Source organism: Artibeus jamaicensis, unplaced genomic scaffold (assembly GCF_021234435.1).
Source record: "Artibeus jamaicensis isolate MK-2021 breed Jamaican fruit bat unplaced genomic scaffold, CSHL_Jam_final contig_518, whole genome shotgun sequence".
NCBI lineage: Eukaryota > Metazoa > Chordata > Mammalia > Chiroptera > Phyllostomidae > Artibeus > Artibeus jamaicensis.
Window position 1 is genome coordinate 840,220 of NW_026521870.1, and position 25,531 is coordinate 865,750.

At 36.8% G+C, this 25,531-nt stretch overlaps 1 protein-coding gene across 1 annotated transcript in view; it reads left to right on the forward strand.

The window, feature by feature from the left end:
* The window catches only part of RELN (reelin), a 573,805-nt gene that overhangs the window by 77,005 nt on the left and 471,269 nt on the right, over positions 1 to 25,531 (forward strand). Inside the window, 1 exon segment of the mRNA XM_053668927.1 lies at positions 5,369 to 5,479. Within this exon segment, the coding sequence (XP_053524902.1) occupies positions 5,369 to 5,479 (111 nt within the window).

A 25,531-nucleotide genomic window follows, 5' to 3' on the forward strand; every position in this document is an offset into this window, starting at 1 on the left:
AAAATGACATTAGCTTTGGCACATTTTAAATTCTCCAGTTTGGGACTATAACATTCTGAATCAGAATATCAAAAACTTACAAAAATATCAGTAGTGGGAATTAGGACAGTACATTTTGCATTTGCAAATGAATATTCATATCTGTTCACACATACACACAAAATCCTATGATTCATGTATAGTTTATTTAAAATACTAGATATAGATATTTGTGTCTTTATTTAGTTGGCTTCATTAATGGGGAAATAGTATGGTAACTATGAAAGTTGTAAGTTTTCCTTCTAGTTTATATACATATTTAAAATAATTGTACATTCAGAAATGTGAGCTTCAGTTTTTTTTTCTATCATGGACCATGTTAGTACTGTGTATAGTAAACCACTTCTTTATCATAAGCCACTCTTCTGCTCTCAAGAAGATTATCCCAATTGCTTGGGTGGCACAAGTTTGTGGATGTAAGTGATAAGCTAAGACTAGAGACACTAAAATAGTGCTTGAAGGGTGAGTCCCAGTGGAATTAGAGGGCAAAAGAATCAAGTCAGGGCACATAGGAACAGTAACAGCCAGTGCATGTTAGGGGTCAGGCAAAGCTTGATAGAAAGGAATGATGAAGATTTGGTAGGGCAAGGGAAGAAGGCCCAAATGAAAACTGGAACTGGCAGGAGTTGGTGATGCAGAATTACACAGTAAGGAGAGCTAGGAATCCTTGACTGAGCTCCTGACATCTGCCCCACCAGATGCCTGCACATATGCAATCATTGCACTGCCCACATTTGAGTTCTGCTGCCTGCCTGGATTTTTCACCTACCCCCACCCCCTAACCCACACTGCTTCATTCTGACCACAGTCTACATCCAAGCCTAAGCTGTGACCTCACCGGGCCCAAGACAAGTGGCAAAGTGGCATCCCCAGCTGGTTATTAATTTGCACACCCATCTTCTTAGTATCAATTTAAAACAGAGGCTAAACACTCTTGGAGAAAAGGCTGAGAAAAAAGAGAAGCATGTGTGGCAGCTCTTGGTCTTTCCTAACAGTTATTCAGTTCTTCTCTCAAACAGCTGTTCTCCTCACAGCAAAACAAAACCCTTGCCATTCTACCATAACAACTGGTAAATTCAAAATATTGATGGCTTATGCATCTAGTGATATTTCATCTAGGAAGGGATGTGCACCTAGGAAGCTGTCTGCATGGCCTGTGACTCAGTCGGGTACTGAGAACATTTGGGTCTGCTGTGCCCCTGAATGTCCATCCAGACTACTGATCCCTTGCCTGACCTCCCCTCTCATCTGCCACCCAATATACCTCTAGACCCAGAGGATGAAGCAAACTCTGATCTTAACTTCTCCACACACTGCAATGCCTGCTTCGGATCAGTGCTCTTCTTTATGTGGGTGTTTTGAGTGCTGAAGCACCAAGGTCTAGTGAAAATATCTCAGGAATAAGAAGACTGGATTTTATTTCCAATATTATTAATTTGCTAGGTCAGTTTGGGCAAGTTTTTCTCTCTGCTTGGTTTTATTCCTAACAGTAATATTATTTGGTAATCTCATGACAAGGTGGGCTTAAATATGTGAGAAATAATTTTTCAACATTGATTGTCCTGGGAAACTGTAGTTACTAAGAAAAAACACATTAATTTTAGATTATCTTTGCTTTAAATACCATCCATAAACTGATTACTACCAAATTTTAATCCCTGGTTCAGATCTCTTCATATATCTCTTTACAGACATATATCAAGCTGCTCCTCAACATCTCTAGTTGGATGTCCAAAGAGACATTTCAACCTCAGCATAACCAGAACTGAACACCCACCCCACTCCTCAAGCCTGCTTCTGCTGTGGCCTTCCCTAACTCAGTTGATGGTATCACTAGCTTTCCTGCTGCTCAGACTAAAAACCTGAGTCAACTTTGGAATCACCTTCGCCCATAACCTAAATCTAGTCCATCAGTGAATCCTGTTGGCTCTGCCTTTAGATCATGTCCAGAATCTTGCCACTTATACCATGTTCTGAGCTACCAATGTCTCTCCATGGATTGTTGCATTAGACATCAATTTGGTCTTCCTGGTTCTACCCTCCTCTCTCTACAGTCTATTTTCAGTGTAAGTGTCAGAGAATGGGGGAAAGGTACAGGGAATAAAAAGCCTAAATGGTAGGTAAAAAATAGGGGGAGGTTAAGGATAGTGTAGGAAATGAAGAAGCCAAAGAACTTATATGTACAACCCATGGACATGAACTAAGGGGGGGGGGGAGAATTCCAGTGTGCAGAGGACTGCAGGGTGGAGGAAAATAAAGGGGAGGGGAAAATGGGACAACTGTAATAGTATAACCAATAAAATATATTTTAAAAAACAGTCAGAGGAATTCTTTTAAAATATGTGTCAGATCATGTCACTCCTCTGCTTACAACTTTCTAATGTTCTAAGTAAAGTCTTTACAGTTGCCTACATGGTCCTATGTGATCAGCCTCCATTTCTCCTTTGTTCTCATCTCCTTTTGCCCTCCTCCTGGCACTCCACCCCAGCCACATTAGCCTCTGTGGTGTAGCTCAGATAAGCCAAGTCTTCACAGTAATCCTTTCCTCTGCCTTGGACTCTCCTCCTTCACATACCTGAAGTGCCAATTCCCTCACCTCCTTCAAGTCTTAGCTTAATCCTTAACCACACTATTTAGAGTTGCAAAGAATGTCCTGTCTCCCTACCTCCACAATCCCCACATTCCCAATGTCCCATATTTAGTTCTATCTCACCCCTTTGTTTCTATAAGTAATTATTACCTTTAATAGATTATACTGATTTACTTGCAGTGGTTTTTGTTTTCGTGTTTATTGTCAGTCTCATTCTGCAAAATGTAAATTCCGCCAAGGCAAGTATCTTATGTGTCTGGAACAATTCATGACAATTTTGGATGTTCCAAAATATGTATTAAAATATTTATTAAGGAATAACTCATTCTTACAAAAGTGTACAAATCTGTCTTATATACAACTAATTTCTGGAGGAAAAATACATTGTAATTCCTAGATTTCCTATGTCACATAAATCCCACTTGGAAAAGCCACATAGAAAGAAAAGAAGACAGGGAAGTTGGTTATTTATATGTTTAAAATGTTTTCCAAAATGCAAGACAAATCAATGCAGAGACCAAGAGACAGCCAAAGAAACCTGCCAAAACAGCAGAGCAACTTAAGTACTTGTGTACATATTCTCAAATGCTGTATGTTTATACAAACCATCCAGAGAAAAGATTCCCTGTTAGAAACTGATTATAATCTATTTCTTGACCTGGCAGAGTTGAGAATTCAATGTATTTTGAAGGAAAAATTGTATTTGTATTTGGAAAATGGTTGTTCTCTTGACACTGTGGAACAGCATTCCTTTCCCCTCTTTATACAGAAGTAATGCATCATTCGTATGTGAACTGGTAATGAGTATCTTTTTGTTAAGGAAGAGTAAATGTTGCCCAGACTCATATAGGACGCAACACATTACTTTCTGATCATCAGGTTTTCTTTTACTCAAAAAAAGAGAATGAGTCCAGGATGACCTGAGACACAGCATTAGAGTCCAGAGGTCTTTAACAGGAAGTGACTTGGTTCTAACGCCCTTAGACAGGGCACAGAAGCAGTTTAAACTCTTTTTACCTAAGTCAAGGTGAACTCACTGAACCAAAGGATGAAGGCATCAGTAGACCAGTTGTGCAAATCTGGGGTAAACAAATCAGAGGACTGATGGTTAGGGTGTGATTCTGTAGATGAGATTTAGACTCTGAGAGATGAAGTGATTTTGCTCAAGAATGTGTAGCAGCAGATGTATTGCCCAATGTGCAGATCCATCTCTTACCCAGCCTAGACCTTTGTACACAATGACAGGGGGTCACCTCCTGGCTATCCTTGGTTCTCTCTAGTAACAGTGATATTAACTCCTATTGCTTTCACTTTCCTTTTCTTCAAATAATCCTCATGAATGTAAATAATCTTGGGAAGAGGTTATTAAATAAGGGTTTGGCCACAGCCACTTTGCCCCCCGGGGATATGGGGGACACAGAAAGGAAACGGGAGAGAAGCCAGGTTAGACAGCATCAGAAATTTTTAGATACCATTTTAGATGGTATCAGTTGGCCCTGGACAGGTTCTTAATTGTTTTGTGCCACAAATTCCTCATGTGTATCCTGGGGATAACAATAGTATCCCCTTTATAAAGATGTTTCAATAATGAAATGAGATAATGCATGTTAACTACTCAGTTCCATGCCTAGCTGAGTGGTTTACTTGTAGTTTAACATGCCAGCACTCAAAATATTAACTATTATTAAAGGACATGATGGTGATTTACTCCAACATCCAATGTCATTTTGAAGATAGCATGAGGTCAGGCTAGTCTAATGATGTATGTGTCATGTTTGATTCTTCATAATATGGATGTTTCAGAACATTCAGCTATACTCACTAGATTTCTTGGAGTTTAATTTAAACATTCTCATCAACGTTAATGTCACTCTTAGTGCCGCCAAGCATTGATGATAGCCTTGTGCTGTGTACTACCAAAAAAATATTACCTTCTCGCAGCTGCTTCCTCCGAATGGCATCATCTTGATCTTATAAAACCAATACAGGAGAAAATATTATGTCAAGGAGGAAAATACAATCAATTTTTAGGGCGGTGAGCAAGATAAAATTTTAAAAAGCCAAACCTGAGTAGCATACAGATACATTTAATTTAAACCTCTTCTTCCCAGGAACACCCTGATTTTCTGGTTATGAATCCTCTCGGACTCATTTTGTAGACTTTGGCATAAAACTTAAAAAACACAGAGGTCTTTCTCTCTTGTTTTGATAAGGAAAAGGGCTCACTGTCTTTATGCAAATTAGTCTGCTTTTGTCAAAAAGCTTCAGGGACTCATCTATGAAATGCAGACTCACAATAAGTGCATCTTACTGATCTTCTTTCAGCTGATGTAAGATTGTTTCCCACAGTATAGAATACTTAAAACAAAAAGTGTTTCATCACAGTGCCAAAACTCCAGCAACGTCTCTGACTGCCTTCAGGGGGTGTTGGTGGAGGTGGGGAAACTAGCTATTCAATACTTCATTATTTTTAGATGATTTTGCACATAGCTAGGGAAAGTGCAAATGAATGCAGATAAGACTGATGTACTAAATTTAGGACTAGCAATTATAGACATGGAGTTCTGAGCTTCATTTTGCTCTTCTGTAATTTGTAATATGTATAAAGAAAATACTAACTAGTGATAGCATAAAAATTAATATGAGTAAAATTTTTGACAATGTCTAACACTCAGAAATGTATCTCATTATTCTGACTGTATTAATTGAGGTTTCTTTTCTTTTCCCCCTGTATTTCAGTGACTATTTCAACAAGCACCTTTTTTGATGGCTTGCTGGTGACAGGACTATACACATCTACCAGTGTGCAGGCTTCACAGAGCATTGGAGGTTCCAATGCTTTTGGATTTGGTAAGCTATCCTGACATAAGAAATCAATAACTATCAATACTTTATACAGTTAGACATCTTATTTTTGAAATAATCTTTGCATTTATTAAATGCTTAATAAAATATTAAGCATTTATTATTTCAGAGAAAATAATATGAAGTGATTTTTTTGTGTTTGCTTTTGAAGTTGGATGACTTGAAATAAGCCACATAAATGTGCAGCCAACCATGCATGGTCTTGGTGTGACCATCTAGACGCTTCTCTCCATCCTCTGCCACTATTACAATTGGCCCTGTGGGTTCATGGAATATTCTCTGTGCTGTCATTTAGGTTTCTAGAATTGGAATTCACTTTGATGTCCATGAAAGTTTTCAGTATCTGATTTTTGTAAACAGTTCCTAAAATCCTGGAGTAGGTGAAAACTGTCATGTTAAGTTTGGCAAATAAGCATTCAGTATTACACATAAAAGATAGTAATAATGTTTAAATGATTGAATTCCATGAGTATGCATAAAAGAATGTGATTTAATATTTAAGGCATTTATATGGAGTCATCATCCTTAAATCAAAGGCATGTTATGTTACTTTTTAAAGTATTTTTATTGATTACACTATTACAGTTTTCCCAATTTTTCCCCTTTATCCTCCCTCCACCCTGACCCCCCAACCATCCAATATTCCCCCCACTTAGTTCATGTCCGTGGGTTGTACATATATGTTCTTTGAGTCCTCTGTTTCCTATACCATTTTTATCTCTCCCCATCTATTTTAGGCCTACTAATTATGCTTCTTCTTCCCTGTATCTTTTCCCCCCATTCTTTCCTTCCCCCTCCCTACCAACTTCCTCTGTGTGATGTCCATTTCTCTGATTCTAATCCTATTCTGGTTGTTGGCTTGGTTTTGTGTTCTTTGCTTTTCTTTTCTTTCAGGTTAATTTGTTGATAGTTGTGAGTTTGTTGTCATTTTACTGTTCATATTTTTGTTCTTCCTTTTCTTAGATAAGTCCCTTTAACATTTCAGATAATGGCTTGGTGATGATGAACTCCTTTAACTTGACCTTATCTGGGAAGCACATCTGCCCTTCCATTCTAAATGGAAGCTTTGCTGGATAGAGCAATCTTGGATGTAGGTCCTTGCCTTTCATGACTTCAAATACTTCTTTCTATCCCCTTCTTGCCTGTAAGGTTTCTTTTGAAAAATAAGTTGATATCCTAATTAGCACCCCTCTGTAGGTAACTCTTTCCTTTTCCCTTGATTCTTTTAGGACTTTCTCTTTGTCTTTAATCTTAGATAACTTGATGATGATGTGCTTTGTTGTATTCCTCTTTGGGTCCAACTTCTTTGGGACTCTCTGGGCTTCCTGGACTTCCTGGAAGTCTATTTTCTTCATGAGATTGGGGAAGTTTTCCTTCATTATTTGTTCAAATAAGCTTTCAATTTCTCGTTCTTCTTCTTCTGGCACCCCTGTAATTCATATGTTGGAATGTTTCAAGTTGTCCCACAGATTCCTCAGCCTCTCTTCATTTTTTTGGATTCTTGTTTCTTCTTTGTGATCCAGTTAGATGTTTATTTTTTTCTTTTTTTCCCAAAGCATTGCTTTAAGTCCTGGTTTCCTTCCTGTCACTGTTGATTCCCTAGATATTTTGCTTTATTTCAATTTGGGTATCTTTAATTTTTTTGACCAAGCTCAATCAGGTCTGTGAGCATTTTGATTACCAGAGCTTTAAATTTTTCATCAGAAAGGTTTGGCAATCTCCTCATCGCTTATTTTTCTTTCTGAGGTTGTGCTCTTTTCTTTCATTTGGGCCATATTTCTTTGTGTCGGGTGGATACCTGTTAAGTTGTACGGAGTGGGGTCTTAGGTATTCACTCAGGCAGAACAACTTTCTTTGCTGTGCTATAGTGCTGCCTGTGGGGGAGGGACCAGAAAGGGAAAGGTAGGCCCACTCATCTCTAGTGTACTTTTCAATGAACTCTCCAGTGAGACTGGGAGAAACTCCCACTGCAGCATCCCCAGCCATAGCCCACAGTCAGCTGTGAGTCTCAGTTTTCCTCTTAAGTCAGCCCCTTCCACGCAGCCCACTGAGCTCAGCAGCCAGCCCCACCCCCACTGTCCTCCTGTAATCAAGGTATTTCTGAGTCCACCCACTTGGTCTGTGCCTTACTGGTCTGGTTGTTCTGGTTGATTTTTTCTTTAATTACTTTGTCGTCAGAGTTCCATGAACTTTGATTTTCTTGCACTTTTTTTTTAAAGATTTTATTTATTTATCTTTAGAGGGGAAGGGAAGGAGAGAGGGAGAGAAACATCAATGTATGGTTGCCTTTCATGCATCCCCTGCTGGGAACTGGCCTGCAGGGAACCGGCCTGCAACCAGGGTATGTGCCCTGACTGGGAATCGAACCGCGATTGTCTGGTTCGCAGGCCCGTGCTCAATCCACTGAGCTACACCAGCCAGGGCCTTCTTGCACTTTTGATTGTTTATTGATTTTAGATTGGTTGTTATTCTCCTTTTGGTTGTGCAAAGGAGCAAAGGGTTTCCACCTACACCTGCATCTTGGCTGGAACTCCCCAGTAGTTACTTAAGTGGAGAGACTGAAGGCTACACAATGGTCATTGATCTTTCAATTTGGAAATCCCTACTTTACTCATAATCTGTAATACCTGTAAACTGGTCAAACTGAAATCAAGCAGACCCTATTAAGCATCAAAAATGCAAATTTACTATATTACTCTATATAGGACATGTAATCCCTGGTCTTACTCTAATATTGGAAGGCTATACAAGACTTCCTGCATTGATGTGAGAAGAAAGAATTACATTATCAAAGGTGGTCATGAGTTCAAAATTTTATTTTTTCTGGGGTATTTATTAAATAAATAATTTATACTACTGTTGATATATGAAAGAGTACCTCTTCTGTGCCAGCCCCAGTTATGCCCAAGTGACTTACTCATTGATGTCAGAATAATGATGTAAATGCTGCATTGTCAGACTGCTGGCCCAAGATGAGCTTCACAGCTTAGGGCTTAAAGGAATCTATAAGTCATTTATTCATCATGCTAAATCACTTGACATTGAGAATTTGCCTTATTTTTAAAAGATCCCATATAAGATTTACAGTGTGTTGGAACTGCTTCTAAGGTCTAATCCTCAAGAAAGAAAAAGATACTCCAGCACACAGTTATGATAAAAACACTAAGCAAAGTGGGAATAGAGGGAGCATTCCTCAACATAATAAAGGTCATATATAAGAAACCTACAACCAACATTATACTCAATGGGCAAAAAATAAAAGCTTTTCCCCTAAGATCAGGAACAAGACAAGGGTTTCACTTTCACCACTCTTGTTCAGCATAATATTAGAAATTTTAGTCACAGTGATGTGACAATAAAAAGAAATGGTATATACAAATTGGAAAACAAGAAGTAAAACTGTCATTATTTTCAGATTACATGATAGTGTACATATAAAACCATATGGTCTCTATCAAAAAACTAGACATAATAAGTTAATTTGGAAAAATAGTGGGATACAAAGTCAATATTCAGAAATTGATGGCATTTTTGTACAACAACAAGAAGTATAAGAAAGAGAAACTAAGAAAAATATCCCATTTACTATAGCAACAAGAAAAAATGAAGTGCCTAGGAATAAACTTAACCAAGGAGGTAAAAGAACTTTACTCAGAAAAATGACTGAACACTGAAGAAAGAAATTAAGAAAGACACAAATAAATGTAAGGACATACTGTTTTCATGGATTGGAAGAATTAACATCATTAAAATGTCCATACTACCCAAAGCAATCTATAGATTCAATGCAATTCCTGTTAAAATATCAATGGTGTATTTCACAGATCTAGAACAAATATTTCAAAAATTTATATGGAACAAAAAAATACCCAAAATAGCCTCAGCAATCTTGAGAAAGAAGAACATAGTAGGAGGGATAACAATACCTGATATGAAACTATACTACAAGACCACTGTAATCAAAACAGTCTGGTACTGGTGTAAGAGTGGATGCATAGATCAGTGGAATGGAATAGAGAGCTCAGAAATAAACCCATGACTATATGGCCAATTCATATTTGACAAATAGGGAAGGAGCATACAATAAAATAAAAATATCCTCTTTAATAAATAGTGTTTGGAAACTAGACTGGTAGATGCAAAAACAAAACAAAACAAAAAATTATACCACCAATTTACACCATATACCAGAACAAACTCAAAATGGATAAAAAATTAAATATAAATTATGGCACCATAAAAGTTATAGAGGAAAACACAGAGGGGATGTGGGATGGGCGGAGGAGAGCAAAGGGGGGGAAAATGGGACAACTGTAATAGAATGACAAAAAAATAATTAAAAATGAAAAATTCTTCTTAGGTTTAAAAATTTTACTTATTTAGCCCCACTCTTTTTGTGCTCTGCAGAGGTGAAAGGTCATTTATAATTATATGGGTAATATACAAAGTGGGGAAACAGGTACATAATTTACAGTTGTTTGTATGGAAAATAATATAGTAAATCATAAACAATAGGCAGGAAGTTTTCAGGTATCCCATGTAGCAATATATTTGCTGATATATCTCCTAGGCAAGGGAAATAAAGGAAAAAATAAACAAATGGGACATCAAACTAAAAAGTCTGCATAGCTAAAGAAACCATTATCAAAATAAAAAAGGGAACTGACCATATGGAATAACATACTTGCCAATGATACATTGGATAAGGGTTTAATCTCCAAAATATATAAAGAACTCACACAATTCAATACCAGGGAGACAAACAATCCAATTAAAACATTGGCAAAAGATATTCAACATCACTAGCTATCAGAGAGATGCAAATTAAAACCACAATGAGAAATCACCTCACACTGGTTAGAATGGCTATCATTAACAAATCAAGAAACAACAAGAACTGGTGAGGATGTGAGAAAAAGGGAACCCTAGTACACTGTTGGTGGGAATGCAGACTTGTGCAGCCACTGTGGAAAACAGTATGGATTTCCTCAAAAAATTTGAAATGGAACTGCCATTTGCTCCATGATTTTCCTGCTGGGAATATACCCTAAGAATCCCAAATCACTAGTTCAAAAGAACTTATGTATTCCTATGTTCATAGCAGAATTATTTACAATACCCAAGTGCTGGAAACAGCCTAAGTGCCCATCAGTAAATGAATGGATCAAAAAACTGTGCTACATCTGCATAATGGAATACTATGCAGCAGAAAGAAAGAAGGAACTCCTATCTTTTGTGACAGCATGGATGGAACTGGAGAATATTATGCTAAGTGAAATAAGTCAGTTGGTGAAAGACAAATACCATATGATCTCACCTATAAGAGGAATCTAATAATAACAAAATAAACTGATGAACAAAATACAACCACAGGCATGAAAATGTGGAAGACTGACAGTGGCCAGAGGAGAGGGGGGAGGGGGATAATGGTGGAAAGAAGGGGAAGGGACTAGTCAAAGAACATGTAGGAATGACCCACAGACATGGACAACAGGGTGGTGACTGACTGCAGGAGTGGGGATGTGGGATGGGTGGAGGAGAGCAAAGGGGGAAAAATTGGAACAACTGTAATAGAATAACAAAAATAATTAAAAATGAAAAATTCCTCTTAGGTTTAAAAATTCCATTTATTTAGACCCACCCTTTTGGGGCTCTGCAGAGGTGAAAGGTCAGTTATAATTATATAGGTAAGTAATATACAAGGTGGGGAAATAGGTACATAATTTACAGTTGTTTGTATAAAAATAATATAGTAAATCATAAATAATAATACAAGAATAAACTTTGTTTTTTGTATTCATAACTGTAAACCTACTTTTGTCCCACCCTGTATATAACATACTACTACCTCTTATGTTACAACAGTACCCACTAGTAGGATTGCCAGGTTTAACAAAAATTTACTAGAGACCCAGTTAAATTTGAATGTGTATATGGATACATATGTGTATATATATATATATGTGTGTATGTGTGTATATATATATGTATTAGTATAAGAATACAATATTTGGGTTATGATGTTGTGGCTTCTACCATAGCCCAGTTAAATCAAAACCTGTGGGACTGGGGCTTGGGCACTGGTAATTTTTAAAGTTCCCCAGGTGATTATAATGGTTTTTTAGGGCTAAGAACCACTGCACTGGATTAGCCCAGTATCCAGCAGCATCTGTATCCATGGCAACTCATAAATACATAGTTTCAGGCCTTACTCTAGACTTAGTGATTTTATATCCCATAGGGATGGGACTCAGTTATCAATTTTTAATAAGCACTTCAGGTGACTGAAAGTTTGAGAACCACTCATCTATATTAATTAAATGAGAGAGACATTGTTTAAATGACCATGTAAATATATAATAGTAAATCTTGCTAAAGGCTAGCTAGCTAGGAGAAGTACTGAGTGCTGGGAAAGGGTAGGACAGAGAAACTCATCTAACCTGGGGTGAAATGGTATGTAGTTAGGAAAAGCTTCCCCAAGGAAGTGGCATTGAGCTGAGATGTGAAGAATGAGTAGAAATTAGCTAAAGATCTGTGGAAGTTGGTGCACAGGTTACCTGAAGGAGGCAACAGTAGACCTAAAAGTCTCAGGGTGGGAAGAGACTAGCTATGTTCTAACTGGGTCAGGCATCAAGAGGGAAGTGATAAGGCTGGATAGGAGGTCAGACCCAGACCATTCAGAATCTTGAGAAGGGGAAGCTATTGAGAACTTTAGGCTGAGAAGTAACTTGAGCAGGTTTTCATCTTAAAAAGATCACTCTGAGGTCAGCATGGAGAACAAACTGTAGGGTCCAGGAGTGAATGCAGAAAGACTGATATGGTGAAAGGTTCTGATGTGATAGGACATGTGAGGAGTCCTAGTGGGGGCTGGCATTGTCAATGAGAAGGAACGGTATATGGAGGGGTCAAGTTTGGGCTGTGCAGTCACATAAACCTGCTTGCAGATTCAGTCCCCAATTACATTAGCCATGTGCCTCAGCCAAATTGCTTAACTTCTCTAAGCTTAATTTCCTCATCTATGAAAAGGCGATGATAATGATACCTGCTTCATAAGATGTCCAGTAGTCATGAGGATTAAAGGAGCTGATTTACATAAACCTCTAGCACATAGAAAATACTCAGTAAAACTCGGTATTCCAAAATTATAAATCTTGGTAACCAAAGCAGCTAATTTTCTCAGTCCAGAACTTTTATATACTTTCTTTGAGGAAAAAGAAATATTCTCAGGTGGAATTAATCTGGAGTTTACAGATCCATATGTTTTGAGAAGACTTGGCCAAATGAAGTAACTATCATTTGTCAAAATGGACACTTTAAGTGAGAAAAATCATTAAATATCATTCATAAGTATGTTGTAACCATGTTTGGAAGCACGTGAAATGAATGTATCATATTGCCTCAGATTTTAGCTAGTTAAGCATGACAATTTCATTCTTAAATGAAATTGTTAGAAATTATTTAGGGCACCCAGGCTTTGAGATACTTTGTGTGTTGGTGACTCTAAAAGCTGTAAGTGCAGTTTCACTTCAATTAGAATGTATTCTGATTAGCTTAAATTGTAAATAGTCTTCCCATCATGGGTAATTGAGATGGTCTGAAGAGGGTTCTGAGCTTGAAGCTTTTTGATGGTGGTCTCACTTCCATAATAAAATACTCAGGTGACCATTTTTATATGGTCACTTGCCATTTTTATAGGACACGATTTTAATATGGATGGATAGACACATGAGACCTTTTTAAAGTTTCAGTAATATCCAAAGAACTGTGTATTTATGTGATAGTGCTAAATGGCCTTAATAATGAAATTAAAACCAGAATGAGATACCACTTTACACTGGTCGGAATGGCCATCATAAACAAAGCAACAGACAACAAGTGTTGGAGTGGTTGTGGAGAAAAGGGAACCCCAGTGCACTGTTGATGGGATTGCAGACTGGTGCAGCCACCGTGGGAAACAGAACGAAATTTCCTCAGAAAACTGAAAATGGATCTGCCTTTTGACCCAGCAATTTCACTGCTGGGATTATACCCTAAGAACCCTGAAACACCAATTCAGAAGAACCTATGAACCCCAATGTCCATAGCAGTACAATTTACAATAGCCAAGTGCTGGAAGCAACCTAAGTGCCTATCAGTAAATGAATGCATCAAAAAACTATGGTGCATTTACACAATGAAGCAGAAAGAAAGAAGGAGTTTATACCCTTTGCAACAGCATGGATGGATCTGGAGAGGATTATGCTAAGTGAAATAAGTCAGGTGGTGAAAGACAAATACCATATGATCTCACTTATAAATGCAACCTAATAAACAAGGCAAACAATCAAGCAAAGTATAACCAGAGACATGGAAATTAAGAACAAATGGACAGTAACCAGAGGGGATGTGGGAGGGGATAATGGAGGGAAAAGGTGGAAGGGTTTTCAGGAACATGTATAAAGGACACATGGACAAAACCAAAATGAGGTAGGATCAAGGGTGGGAAGTGGGGATGGCTGGCATGAGGGGGAGTGGTGGGGGGGAAAATGAAGACAATGGTACCTGAACAACAATAAAAAAGTATTAAAAAAATTTTAAGGAGTAAAAAGAAATAAAAATATTAAAAATAGAAAAATTAAAAATAAAGAAATTTAATAAATATCTGAACATTGTTAACAGAGTTAATCTCCTTAAATAATGCTTTTAAATATATTTTATTGATTATGTTGTTACAATTGTCCCAATTTTTTCCCCTTTGCCCCCCTCACCTGGTATCCCTCTTCCCTCCAGCAACTCCCCCCCTTAGTTTATGTCCATGGGTCATCCATATAAATTCTTTGGCTTCTCCATTTCCTATACTGTTCTTAACTTCCACTTCCCTATTTTGTGCCTACCAATTATACTTCTTAATCCCTGCTCCTTTTCCCCCATTATCTCCCTTCCTCCTCCCATGTTAACACTCCAAGTGATCTCCATATGTATTATTCTGTTCCTATTCTCATTGTTTGCTTTGTTTGTTTTTTTAGAGTCATTGATTGTTTTGAATTTGTTGCCCTTTTAATGTTTATAGTTTTGATCTTTTTTTCTTAAATAAGTTCCCTTTAGTATTTCATGTAATAATGGCTTGGTGATGATGAAGTCCTTTAGCTTTACCTTGTCTGAGAAGTACTTTATGTGCCCTTCCACTGTAAATGATAACTTTGCTTGGAGTAATCTAGGTGGTAGGTCCTTCCTTGCTTTTCATTTGAATACTTCTTGCCAGTTCCTTCTTGCTTGCAAATTTTCTTTTGAGAAATCAATTGATAGTCTTTGTAGGTAACCCTCTGCTTTTCTCTTGCTTCTCTATCTTTTATCTTTGGCGTTTTAATTATGATGTGTCTTACTGTGGTCCTCTTTGGGTCCAACTTGTTTGGGATTCTCTGTGCTTTCTAGACTTGTATGTTTATTTCCTTCACCAAATTAGGGAAGTTCTCCTTAATTATTTTTTCAAATATGTTTTCAATTTCTTGCTCTTCCTCTTCTCCTTCTGGTATTCAGATGTTGGTATGTTTAAAGTCCCATACGTTCCTAAGCCTATCCTCATTTTTTTTTAATTCTTTTCTTTTCCTGCTGTTCTGATTGAATGCTTTTTTCTTCCTTGTGTTCCAAAACTGTTGGTTTGATTCTGTGGTACTATTAGTATCCTGTAGATTTTATTTCACTCAGTGTAACCTTCCTTTCTTCCCTTATGTTTTTGCTGTACTCAGTGAATTCTTTGAGCATTCTAATTACCAGTGTTTTGAAATCTGCGTCTAATAGGTTGGTTATCTCCATTTTATTTAGTTCTTTTTCTGGGGTTTTGTTCTGTTCTTTCATTTGGGCCATATTTCTTTGTCTTCTCTAATCAGCAGCCTCCCCATGTTTGTTTCAGTGTATTAGGTAGATCTGCTTTGACTCCCTGTAAAAGATACTTGTAAATTGAGGTGGTGCCTTAGGTAATTGCCATGATGGGGTAACTCACTACCACTTTGTGGCCGCGTGTGGGGGGAGGGCTCTAAGAGGGGACAGTGCTGCCTCCTGGCTTCTGGAGATTTTTTCCCAGAACTTGCTCCATTTCTGGTCACTTCACCCATGTCCCATATGCGAATCGTGCCCTTCCAGATGTTGCCCTGGTGGTGAATCCTAGAGTGGATGGGTTTTCATACATTCTAACTCCATGTGGGCTCTTACAAAGGACTCTCCTGAAAATCCAGCAGTTTCTTCCACCACCCTAATCCCCACTGATTTTTACAGCCAGAATGTATTGGGATTTATTTTCCTGGTGCTGGAACCCTGGACTCTGTGGTCTGGCCTTGGGCCTTGATCACATTGCTCCCAAGGTATCCCTCCTGATTCTTATCCACCACACACGAATGTGGGATTGCCCACTTTACCACTACTGTAGCCACCCACCCCTCCACACCACACCAGGTCTATGTGCCTTTCCATCTCTCTCTATGACCCCACCCCTGATACCCGTGTGGATGAATGTGGCTTTTTAAATCCTGGTTGTCAGACTTTCATACAGCTCATTTTTCTAATGGTTCTGGCTGTTATTTGTTTTGAGGAATAGTTGTAACTCTCTCTGTGGTTGCACGGGAGGTGAATCATGCCTACCTATCCATAAATAATGTTATTGATGAGTATATAGAACAACTATGGTACATTTACACAATGAAATGCTACTCATCCATTAAAAAGAAGAAAATTTTACCTTTTGCAGCAGTATGGATGGACCTGGAGAACATTAAGCTAAGTGAAATAAGTGAGTCAGAGAAAGACAAGTACCATATGATTTCGCTCATATGTGGAATCTAATGAACAAATTGAACTAACAAGCAACATGGAAACAGACTGTGATAGAGAGACATAGATAGAGAGCAGGCTGACAGCTCTGGGTGTGGGTTAGGGGGAGCTTGAGGTGTGGAAGGATTGCAAAAAAGAGAAAGGACTCATGGACATGAACAACAGTGTGGTGATTGAGGGATAAAGGGGGTAGGTGGAGGTGGAAGAGGATATAAGGGGGTAGACGGTAATGGACAAAATTCTATTCCAAGATGAACTAAGTATTAAGTATTAAAGTAAACATACAAGGCCTCAGTGAAAAAGTTCTCAAAAATATACTCTTATGCATTCTTTCTTGAGGTTTCTGCACAAATGCATATCAGCAAGCCTCTTCTTGACCACCTTTTATAAAAGAAGGAAGGATGCATCTCCCCACCTAAAAATAGCAGGAGGCAAAATGTCATTTTAGATAAATGGTCACTTTTTGGCACAAATGCACATTAATTTTTTGGTATTTGATTTAAGTTTAATATATTCTTTACAATTTAAGAACAAACTGAAAAGATATAATTTGGTTAGGTGCTGGTGAGAAAGTAGAAGAAACTCTTAAGAAGGTAAAATGTCAAAGTATGCTGTTCTTTGGTAGTTTTAGTAGTTGTAGTAGGACCAGGCTGAAATAATGTGGCATTCTTTGATCTAGAACAAAAGAGTTATTGAATACATAATCTATCATTAGGCTCTGACTTTAATGGAATGTAAAGCAAACATGATTTGTTTGGCATTTTCCCAACACATCATAGGATTAGTGTGTGATATTAATGTGTTTAAGTAGCTGTGACAAATAAGGCAAAGTAAAGCATAGATATGAATCTAAAAAGATACTTCTTAAAGTTTTTCCACTTAGAGTTAATTTTAATGTACTAATTTCATTGAAGTTATAGCCACACTCCTTTCAATATAAAATATGTGTATGATGAGCCAAAATAAGACCATAATTATTCTTAAGATACTGTTGTATAAATGTAATTCCACTAACATAACCAAACCTTTTATGAAAAAGCGACAGTCTTTAAAATGCATGCCTCACTGACCAAATACAGACAAATGCCTAATAGCCAGAAATACATTAAAACAATAGTTATGCAAAAGATGACTGTATGCCAGCAATGTGTGATTTGAAATACCTCATTTTGCTTGTCAATATAAGAAATCATGCTGCCCTAGGGAAGTGTGATGCTTAATTATGGATATCTCTTTGTGCATCCCAGAAAAAAAAATGCTTCCCTCTTGTCTTTGGCATTGAATTCCAGTTCAATCATGTAAATCTTCAAGGCTCATTGTGGTTGCTCAATAAAGGAATATTTGAATATTCTTTCATACAAAATTGTTCATTTTTCAGAGGCTGAAATGCATTTTACTCAATATTTAGTATTCTGGCCCTAAAAGCATTTTACTGCATTCTTGATATTCTGGCTTCAAAACCTGAGAATTGCATTTGCAGGTCTGATTAGTAGCAGTCACACTTCAAATTGTTAGAGCTTGCATAAATTAAACTTTTGTGCTTTGCAGTTCCTGGCTAATTTTACTCAGCTAATATAGCAACCATTTTAGCAGTTTTTTTCTTAAACTTTTTGTAGTTTCCTGTGCGTTTCATTAATTTTTTCTATAATAATTAGGCATCCTCAATCCAATCATTTGTTAAATTATACAACTCTTAAGATGGCGAGATTTTATGAAATCCAGGTTTTAGGGGAAAGCATTATGAATAGATCTAAGATTTTTTTTCTTTCTAGTCCTTTCTCCCTAATATCCAGTTAATCATATATTTTAAGCAGAGAATATGTGACTAAAATAAAAGTTTAATATTTTTAATATTACATTTAAAGCATAGTATTATAATTTTTAAACTTAATGGCCAGTGTTTTTTTCAGTGTGGTTTGATACTCTAACTTCAGATACATAGAAATACATTTACAAAACAAATTATTTGAATGTTTTATAAAAGACTTCAAATCTTACTAAATCTTATATTAGTCACTAGTTAGTAGAAACATGTACTTTACCAGTAGATTTAGATAGCATGTTAATCTTTTATTGCCTGGATGCAAGATTTTTCTACTACTTTTTAAAATTGTCACTAAAAATAAAAAATATAGTGTGTATTTAAACTAATTTTGCAGAACCTATTACAACTTTAAACTAAGTAGAACCTTTTACAACTTTACTAATTATCACCAAAACCCCCACATCCCCAAGTATGAGCTGCAATTCAATCTCAGGTGTCCTGTCTCTGTGACTAAGAGACATACACTTGTGATAATGAATACATGCACATATGTAAGGCTTAACATTTGTAAAGAGGTGCCAGCCAATTGCCACCCTTCAATAACAATTTTATTCAAGGGTCCTGTATAGTAGTGGTATTTATTTACTAGCCTAAATTAAGCTAAATTACTCAGAATAATCTTGTTAAATTATTTAGTCTGTCTCTTTACAAATAAATGCTTCATAACATATTTGAGAAAATTTAAACATTGAGAGATTCAAAGGCATGTCCTTTTATTGGGTATGGTAAATGATCTATAACAAGAAGACTCTACATTAATTAAACAAATTATTCTAGTCAGTAGTACAAGGAACACAGCTGACAAGAGATGAAATTTACATTAATGTATCCTATTTACAAGGAATTAACCTAAATTTGGTGTTTATTCATTCCATTTGGATATACCAGCATTATCTTCATTAAGAAATAATATTGTCTTGGTTGTGTCAGTCGTTTGACAAAGACCTCAGGGATATTTTCCAATTCCTAAATAACCAGCTTGAAAAGAATAGTGGGCATGATGAATATAAAGCTGTTGAATTAATCAACAAATTGCTAAAGCAGATGTTGAGGGGCATGAGATTTGGGCCAAGTGGAAGAGGTAGTGGAAGAAGGCAGCTCAATGCAATGATTCATTACATGACCTCTGGAGTTAGCCAGCTCAGGTTTCATGTCTGGCTCTGTTCCTTGCTAACTTGGGCCACATATGTTCCTTCTCAGTGTCTGCTTTTGTAAGATGAGGGTGTTAATAATGGTGCCTGGTTCACAAAGTTGTTGGTTAAAATGACATGATCTATTCAAGTGCCTAGTACATATGCTCCTAATGGGTGTTATAGATAGACTCAGAAATGAGTTTTTCTTTGAAATATGAAACACAATGAGAAGATGGTCCAAGTGGCAGAGGTTTGAAAGAGGGAGGTTGATTCTAAATTGGAGGGGGTCAATGTGCCCATAGAATTTAGAGCTGAAATGGACCTTCAGTACAGCCTGGTTTAGTCCTGTCCCAGTGTATAGGTAAGGGAGTAAGGCTTAGGAGGAGCAGGTGGTGGCTCATCATAACATAATGTAAACATGAGAACTGAAACCAGTTCTAATATCATATTCAGATACTTTAAAAACACATACAATTCACTACCATAAAATTTATCATTTTAAAGTTTACATTTAGTGACTTTCAGTATATTTACAAGGTTGTGCAACCAACAGCGCTAATTCCAGAATATATCATCCCTTCCAAAAGAAATTCCATATCCATTAGCAGTCACTCCTCAACCCCTCTTCTCACCCTCCCACCCCAGTCCCTGACAACCACCAATCTACTTTCTATGGATTTGCCTATTTAGGACATTTCATGTAAATAGAATCAAGCAATATGTGGCCTTTTGTGGCTGGTTCCTTTTATTTAGCATAATGTTTTCAAAGGCCATTCATGTTGTAGAATGTGTCAGTACTCTGTTCCTTTTTATAGCTAAATAACTTTTCATTATGCATATATGGGATTTTGTTTAGTGGAGGGACATTTGGCAGCTCCAAGATACTTAAAAAAGGTAGGCCTGAGCAAATGGGGGAAAAAGTTTAAGGGGGCTGTAAAGCAATGGGACCACTGAATTCCTGAAGTATTCATCAGCGACTCTAAAACCTCTAAGGATCCAAATTGCTTAGCCTATTCTATGGCTCAAACCTGAAAATGGTTAAACTTAGAAATCAAGATGAATTATCCCTCTGCCCTCCTTTTTGCCCTTCAAGGGGTAGGCCACTGTGGCATGTTTTTACTCTAACCTTTTGGCCTCAATTTAGACCATGAGATATACAAGCAAAGCTGAGTCAGTGTAATTTACTAGTACAGCAATTTGGAATCCAGACTTATCAGTCCCAGTCCAATATTCATGAGCTGGATAAAAGCACATGTAAACATTTGGGAGCTCTGGGCAGCCATTCTCCACAATGGCTCAGAGGAAGTCCTACATGAAGAAAAGGAGAGAGGGGCAGAACTTTTAGTGCCTCTGTCCTGACTCACCTCTTCTACTAAGCCTTTATGACTTCTCCTCTTTGCTTCTCCCTGGCCCCCACCTCCATGGAACTCTCTATTCCCTCCTCCATGCTTCACTCTCTTCTCTGACCTCTACAAGTCATTTCTAACAATCTATTGAATTTACTTCTTTAAAAACTTTTATACCTCTTTGAAGATAACAGGTGGTCTAGTTACCTTCACTTTCATGGCATGTAACAAGTGCTCAATAAATAGTTATTGAATAAAAATACTAAAAAATCTTTAAAGATTCATATAGTATTTACTACTAGAGTTGGCATTAGTAAATTCATGTTTGTGCACAAGTGTGCAGGTATGGATAAGGGAGGCGATATTACTATCTAAGTTTGAGGATATTTCTGAATCTATATGCATGCATATGTCTTACATCAATACATACATTTAAAACTATACAAACATTTGCAAACTTTATCATCAGAGATCCTGGGGAAATTTATCTTGCCTACCATTTTGTCCCTTTCTCTCCTGGAGGTGGCAGGCACCAGTGCCTTCAGGTAGGAGAGTGATTGACTTAAGTGCCTTCTTCACAGTCAAGAGTGTAGAAAGAGTGTGAAAGATTGTTCAGTACAGCCTCATATCTTAGGGAAGGCTGAGGTCTTAATGATACATGAGGCTAAGTTCTTATTTTATTTCTTACATCTTTTAAAAAATGAGGACTGTCTAATTTCTTGGGAATATATTCTAAGATTACATACATCAAGTGCGATCATTAAGGAAGATTTTCTGGTACATATGTGTAATGTCTTGCTTTAACTACAACACTTTTCTCATATAATTTCTTATATAATTGAACATGGTAAATGGTCATTAAAAAGTAATTGCCACTATTTTTCTTTCCTTTATGCCTAAAATAAATCCAAAAATTAAAAAAAACACTATATAAGATTCATCCATCTCATGTCATCTTTTTTTATTGTTGTTCAAGTACAGTTGTCTCCATTTTCCCACCACCACTTTCCTTCTCACCCTAAGTTTTTCCCCACTTTGGCTTTGTCCATGGGTCCTATATACATGTTCCTTGATGACCCTATCCCTTTTTTCTTCCATTATCCTTCTCTCCTCTCTCCTCTAGTTACTGTCAGTTTCTTCTTTATTTCAGTGTCTCTAGTTATATTTTGCTTGTTTGTTTGTTTTGTTGATTAGGTTCCCCTTACAGGTGGTATTTGTCTTTCACGTCCTGGCTCACTTCACATAGCATACTGTTCTCCAGTTCCATCTGTGCCAGTGAGAAGGGTAGGAGTTCCTTCTATCTTTCTGCAGTGTAGTATTCCATTGTGTAAATGTACCATAGTTTTTTGATCCACTCATTTACTGATGGGCACCTAGGTTGCTTCCAACACTCGGCTATTGTAAATCATGCTGTTATGAACTTTAGGGTGCATAGGTTCTTTTGAATTAGTGTTTCAGGATTCTTAGGGTATAATCCCTGCAGTGGAATTGCCAGGTCAAAAGGCAGTTCCATTTGTAGTTTTCTGAGGAAATCCATACTGTTTTCCACAGTGGCTGCACCAGTCTGCATTCCCAAAACCAATGTACTGTGGTTCCTTTTTCTCTACAACCTCCCCAGCACTTGTTGTTTGTTGATTTGTTTATGATAATCATTTTGACCGATGTGAAGTGGTATCTCATTGTGGTTTTAATTGCATTGTGGATAGTGATGCTGAGCATCCTATTACATGTCTCTGGGCCCTTTGTATGTCCTCCTTGGAAAAGTGTCTGTTCAGGTCTTTTGCCTATTTTTTTATAGGATTATTTGTCTTTTTGGAGTGGAGTCATATGAGTTCTGTATATATTTTGGAGATCAAACCCTTGTCCGAGGTATCATTGGCAAATATATTTTCCCATACAGTTGGTTCCCTCTTCATTGTGCTCAGGTTTTCTTTAGCCATGCAGAATCTTTTTATTTTGATGAAGTCCCAATTCTTAATTATTTTCTTTATGTCCCTTGCTCTAGGGGATATATCAGTGAAAATATTGCTGCTTGGAATATATGAGATTTTCCTGCCTATGTTCTCCTCAAGGACTTTTATTGTATCATAATTTATAGCATAGCATCTTAATAAATTACTTGTGAATGTTCCCTGGACCCTCCATAGATTCTAGATAGAGGAATGTAGCCTTGATAAGATATGTGCTCAGAAACCACTGTCAGTACTTAAAAAATGTAAAAGGAACTAGATTTCTTCTAATTCTTTTATCTTCCTTATTCCTACTCAGATCTATGTTCTCTGAATCACAGCACACTGGTTATTCATAAACAAGAACATAAGGGAATCCACATTTTCAGAGCAGATTCTAATGGAAATTGCCTTTATATTACCTAATTTACAGTTTTTGAAATTATTTTGTTAAAATTTTGCCTGTCAATGTTAAAAATTGTTTTTGAAGAATCTATTGTACCTTGACAAATATAAATATTACTTCTGTTATTTTAGAAAAGATTTGCCCCCAAGACTGAGCTCTGAATAAACAAGGGTATAGCACTAGGTCATCTTGTTTGTGGGTACTTTTTCATATGCCAGAGATTTTAAGAATTCTGGAAATTACTTTTCTATAAATGAGGTCTTATCCCTCACTAGATAACAGAATTGAGAATGCATTCTCTCTCTTTCTTAAATAATAATTTAAAAATCCAATTAGCAATCATGGGCCTTTGCTGATAAGAAATACTGTTTTATAGAAGACACTCACTTTTTTATGTATATTTAACTGATTATGCTATTACAGTTATCCCAATTGCCCCCTTCTGCCCAGTACCCCACTTTGTTCCAGAAATACCCCCTGTTAGTTCTTGTCCATGGGTCGTGCATAGAAGTTCTTTGGCTTCTCCATTTCCTATAGTATTCTTTACACCCCCGGTCTATTTTGTAACTACTAATTATGCTTCTCAATCCTTCTACCTTTTTCCTCTTACCCCTCCCTGATAACACTCCAAATTATCTCCATATCTATAATTCTGTTTCTATTCTGGTTGATTGCTTACTATCCAGCAAAGCTATCATTTAGAGTGGAAGGGCAGATAAAGTTCTTCCCAAACAATTAAATCTAAAGTTCATCACCACCAAGTCATTATTACATGAAATGTTAAAAGGACTTATTTAAGAAAAAGAAGAAGATGAAAACCATGAACATTAAAATGGCAACAAACTCACAACTATCAACATCTAAATCTAAAAAAGAAGAAGTGTCGCTTCATAGAGTATGCCAGACTATCCATTTTAATTATAATAATTATAAATGAGTTTATAATAATAAACTCAGATAATAATTATAAATGAGTTTATGTTCCATGTTCATAATAATTGATTTATAAATTCTCTTGGATGAAGTCAACTTCTTTCCTGGCAGTTAAATCTGACAATAATTTAAACTCTTGTCTTCTGTTCTTTTGTTTGTATTCAACCCTCTGATGCTGACTTTTTTTGCATGTAGCCCAATAGACGTGTAGGCTGCTCTCAGAGGCAAGCACACAACTAAATTACTGTTTTCAGAACGCTGAATGTCTGAATGGAAAGATACTTGATAGTGTGGGTGTTGCCATTTTAGAAAACAGAATAGCAAAAATTGTTAATATTTTGGTAAAAGTTCAGACTGAGCTTCCTCCTACTTTTCCTCCTTTTTGTTTTCATACATCAGAACCATATGTTGTTATCACCTAATTAACTATGTTGACTCTGGGTCTCTTTCAGAAGAGTTCCTCTCCACATGAACTCTGGCAAATAGCAAGTTAAATGTAAAGTAAATGGAGCTATAAAAGATCATATTCTGGGGGAATGTTCAGTTTATCCTTAATTGTTTTCTTTTTAAAATAACTATTTGTATTATGAGACATTTTTTTAAACCTGACTTTAACCTATATGATCTGATAACATTTCTAACAATAAGAACAAAAATGAAGAAAAGTCTGTTATAAAATGAATAACTCTGCAGGGGTTTAGCTTTCTGGTTCCAGAGAATAGGACAAGTGAGCAGCTCACTGAATAATTGTGAGGTTGATAAAATTTATCTTTCAAGCCCCTAGCTCACCCCTTCTCTCTCTTCTTATCTCATCTTCAATAAGGAGCTGTTATTAGCCACATCTTAGAGTGACTTTTAAAATACTGTGTTAATAACAGCTTTTCCCACACTGCTTCTTGCAAACATTAGTGTCTCAAGAGTGTTAATAGGTTTTATATGGTAAAAGAGTATTACAATAGTAAAAAGCTTGGAATATGCTAGTTAAACAAAGTTAAACAGTACTTCTTAGAGACTTTAATACACTCTTTTTGTTTTTCTTTTTGAGATGTAATTCCCATAACATAAAATTTAGGTTTTCTCTTTTATTGATTTTATTGGGGTGACATTGGTTAATAGAATGATACAGTTTTCAGGTGTACAATCCTATAATGCATCATTTATATATTGTATTGCGTGTTCACCACCCCAAGTCAAGATGCTTTCCATTACCAATTATCACCCTTTTAATCTCTCCTACCTACCTCCAACCCCCTTTTCCCTTTGGTGATTACCATACTTCACTATTTCACCCAGCCTTGCAACCACCCTCCCCTCTAGCAGCTGTCTGTCTGTTCTCTGTATATAAGGGTCTGTTTCTATTTTGGTTTTTTAGTTTATTTTGTTCACTAGATTCCACTATGTGAAATCACGGTACTTGTCTTTCTCTGACTGGCCTGTTTCATATAGCATAATGCTCTACAGGTCCATTTATGCTGTCTCAAAGGATAGAATTTCCCCAAAAAAGAAAAATGGAAGAATGGAGGGGAAGATTGCGCAACCCTTTCCCTACCCACGCACCCCACCATCCACAAAAATTCTTTTTCTTTTCTTTTTTTTGGCATTTTTATTTTTATTGTTTCCCCCCCCCTTCTCTTTATTTGTT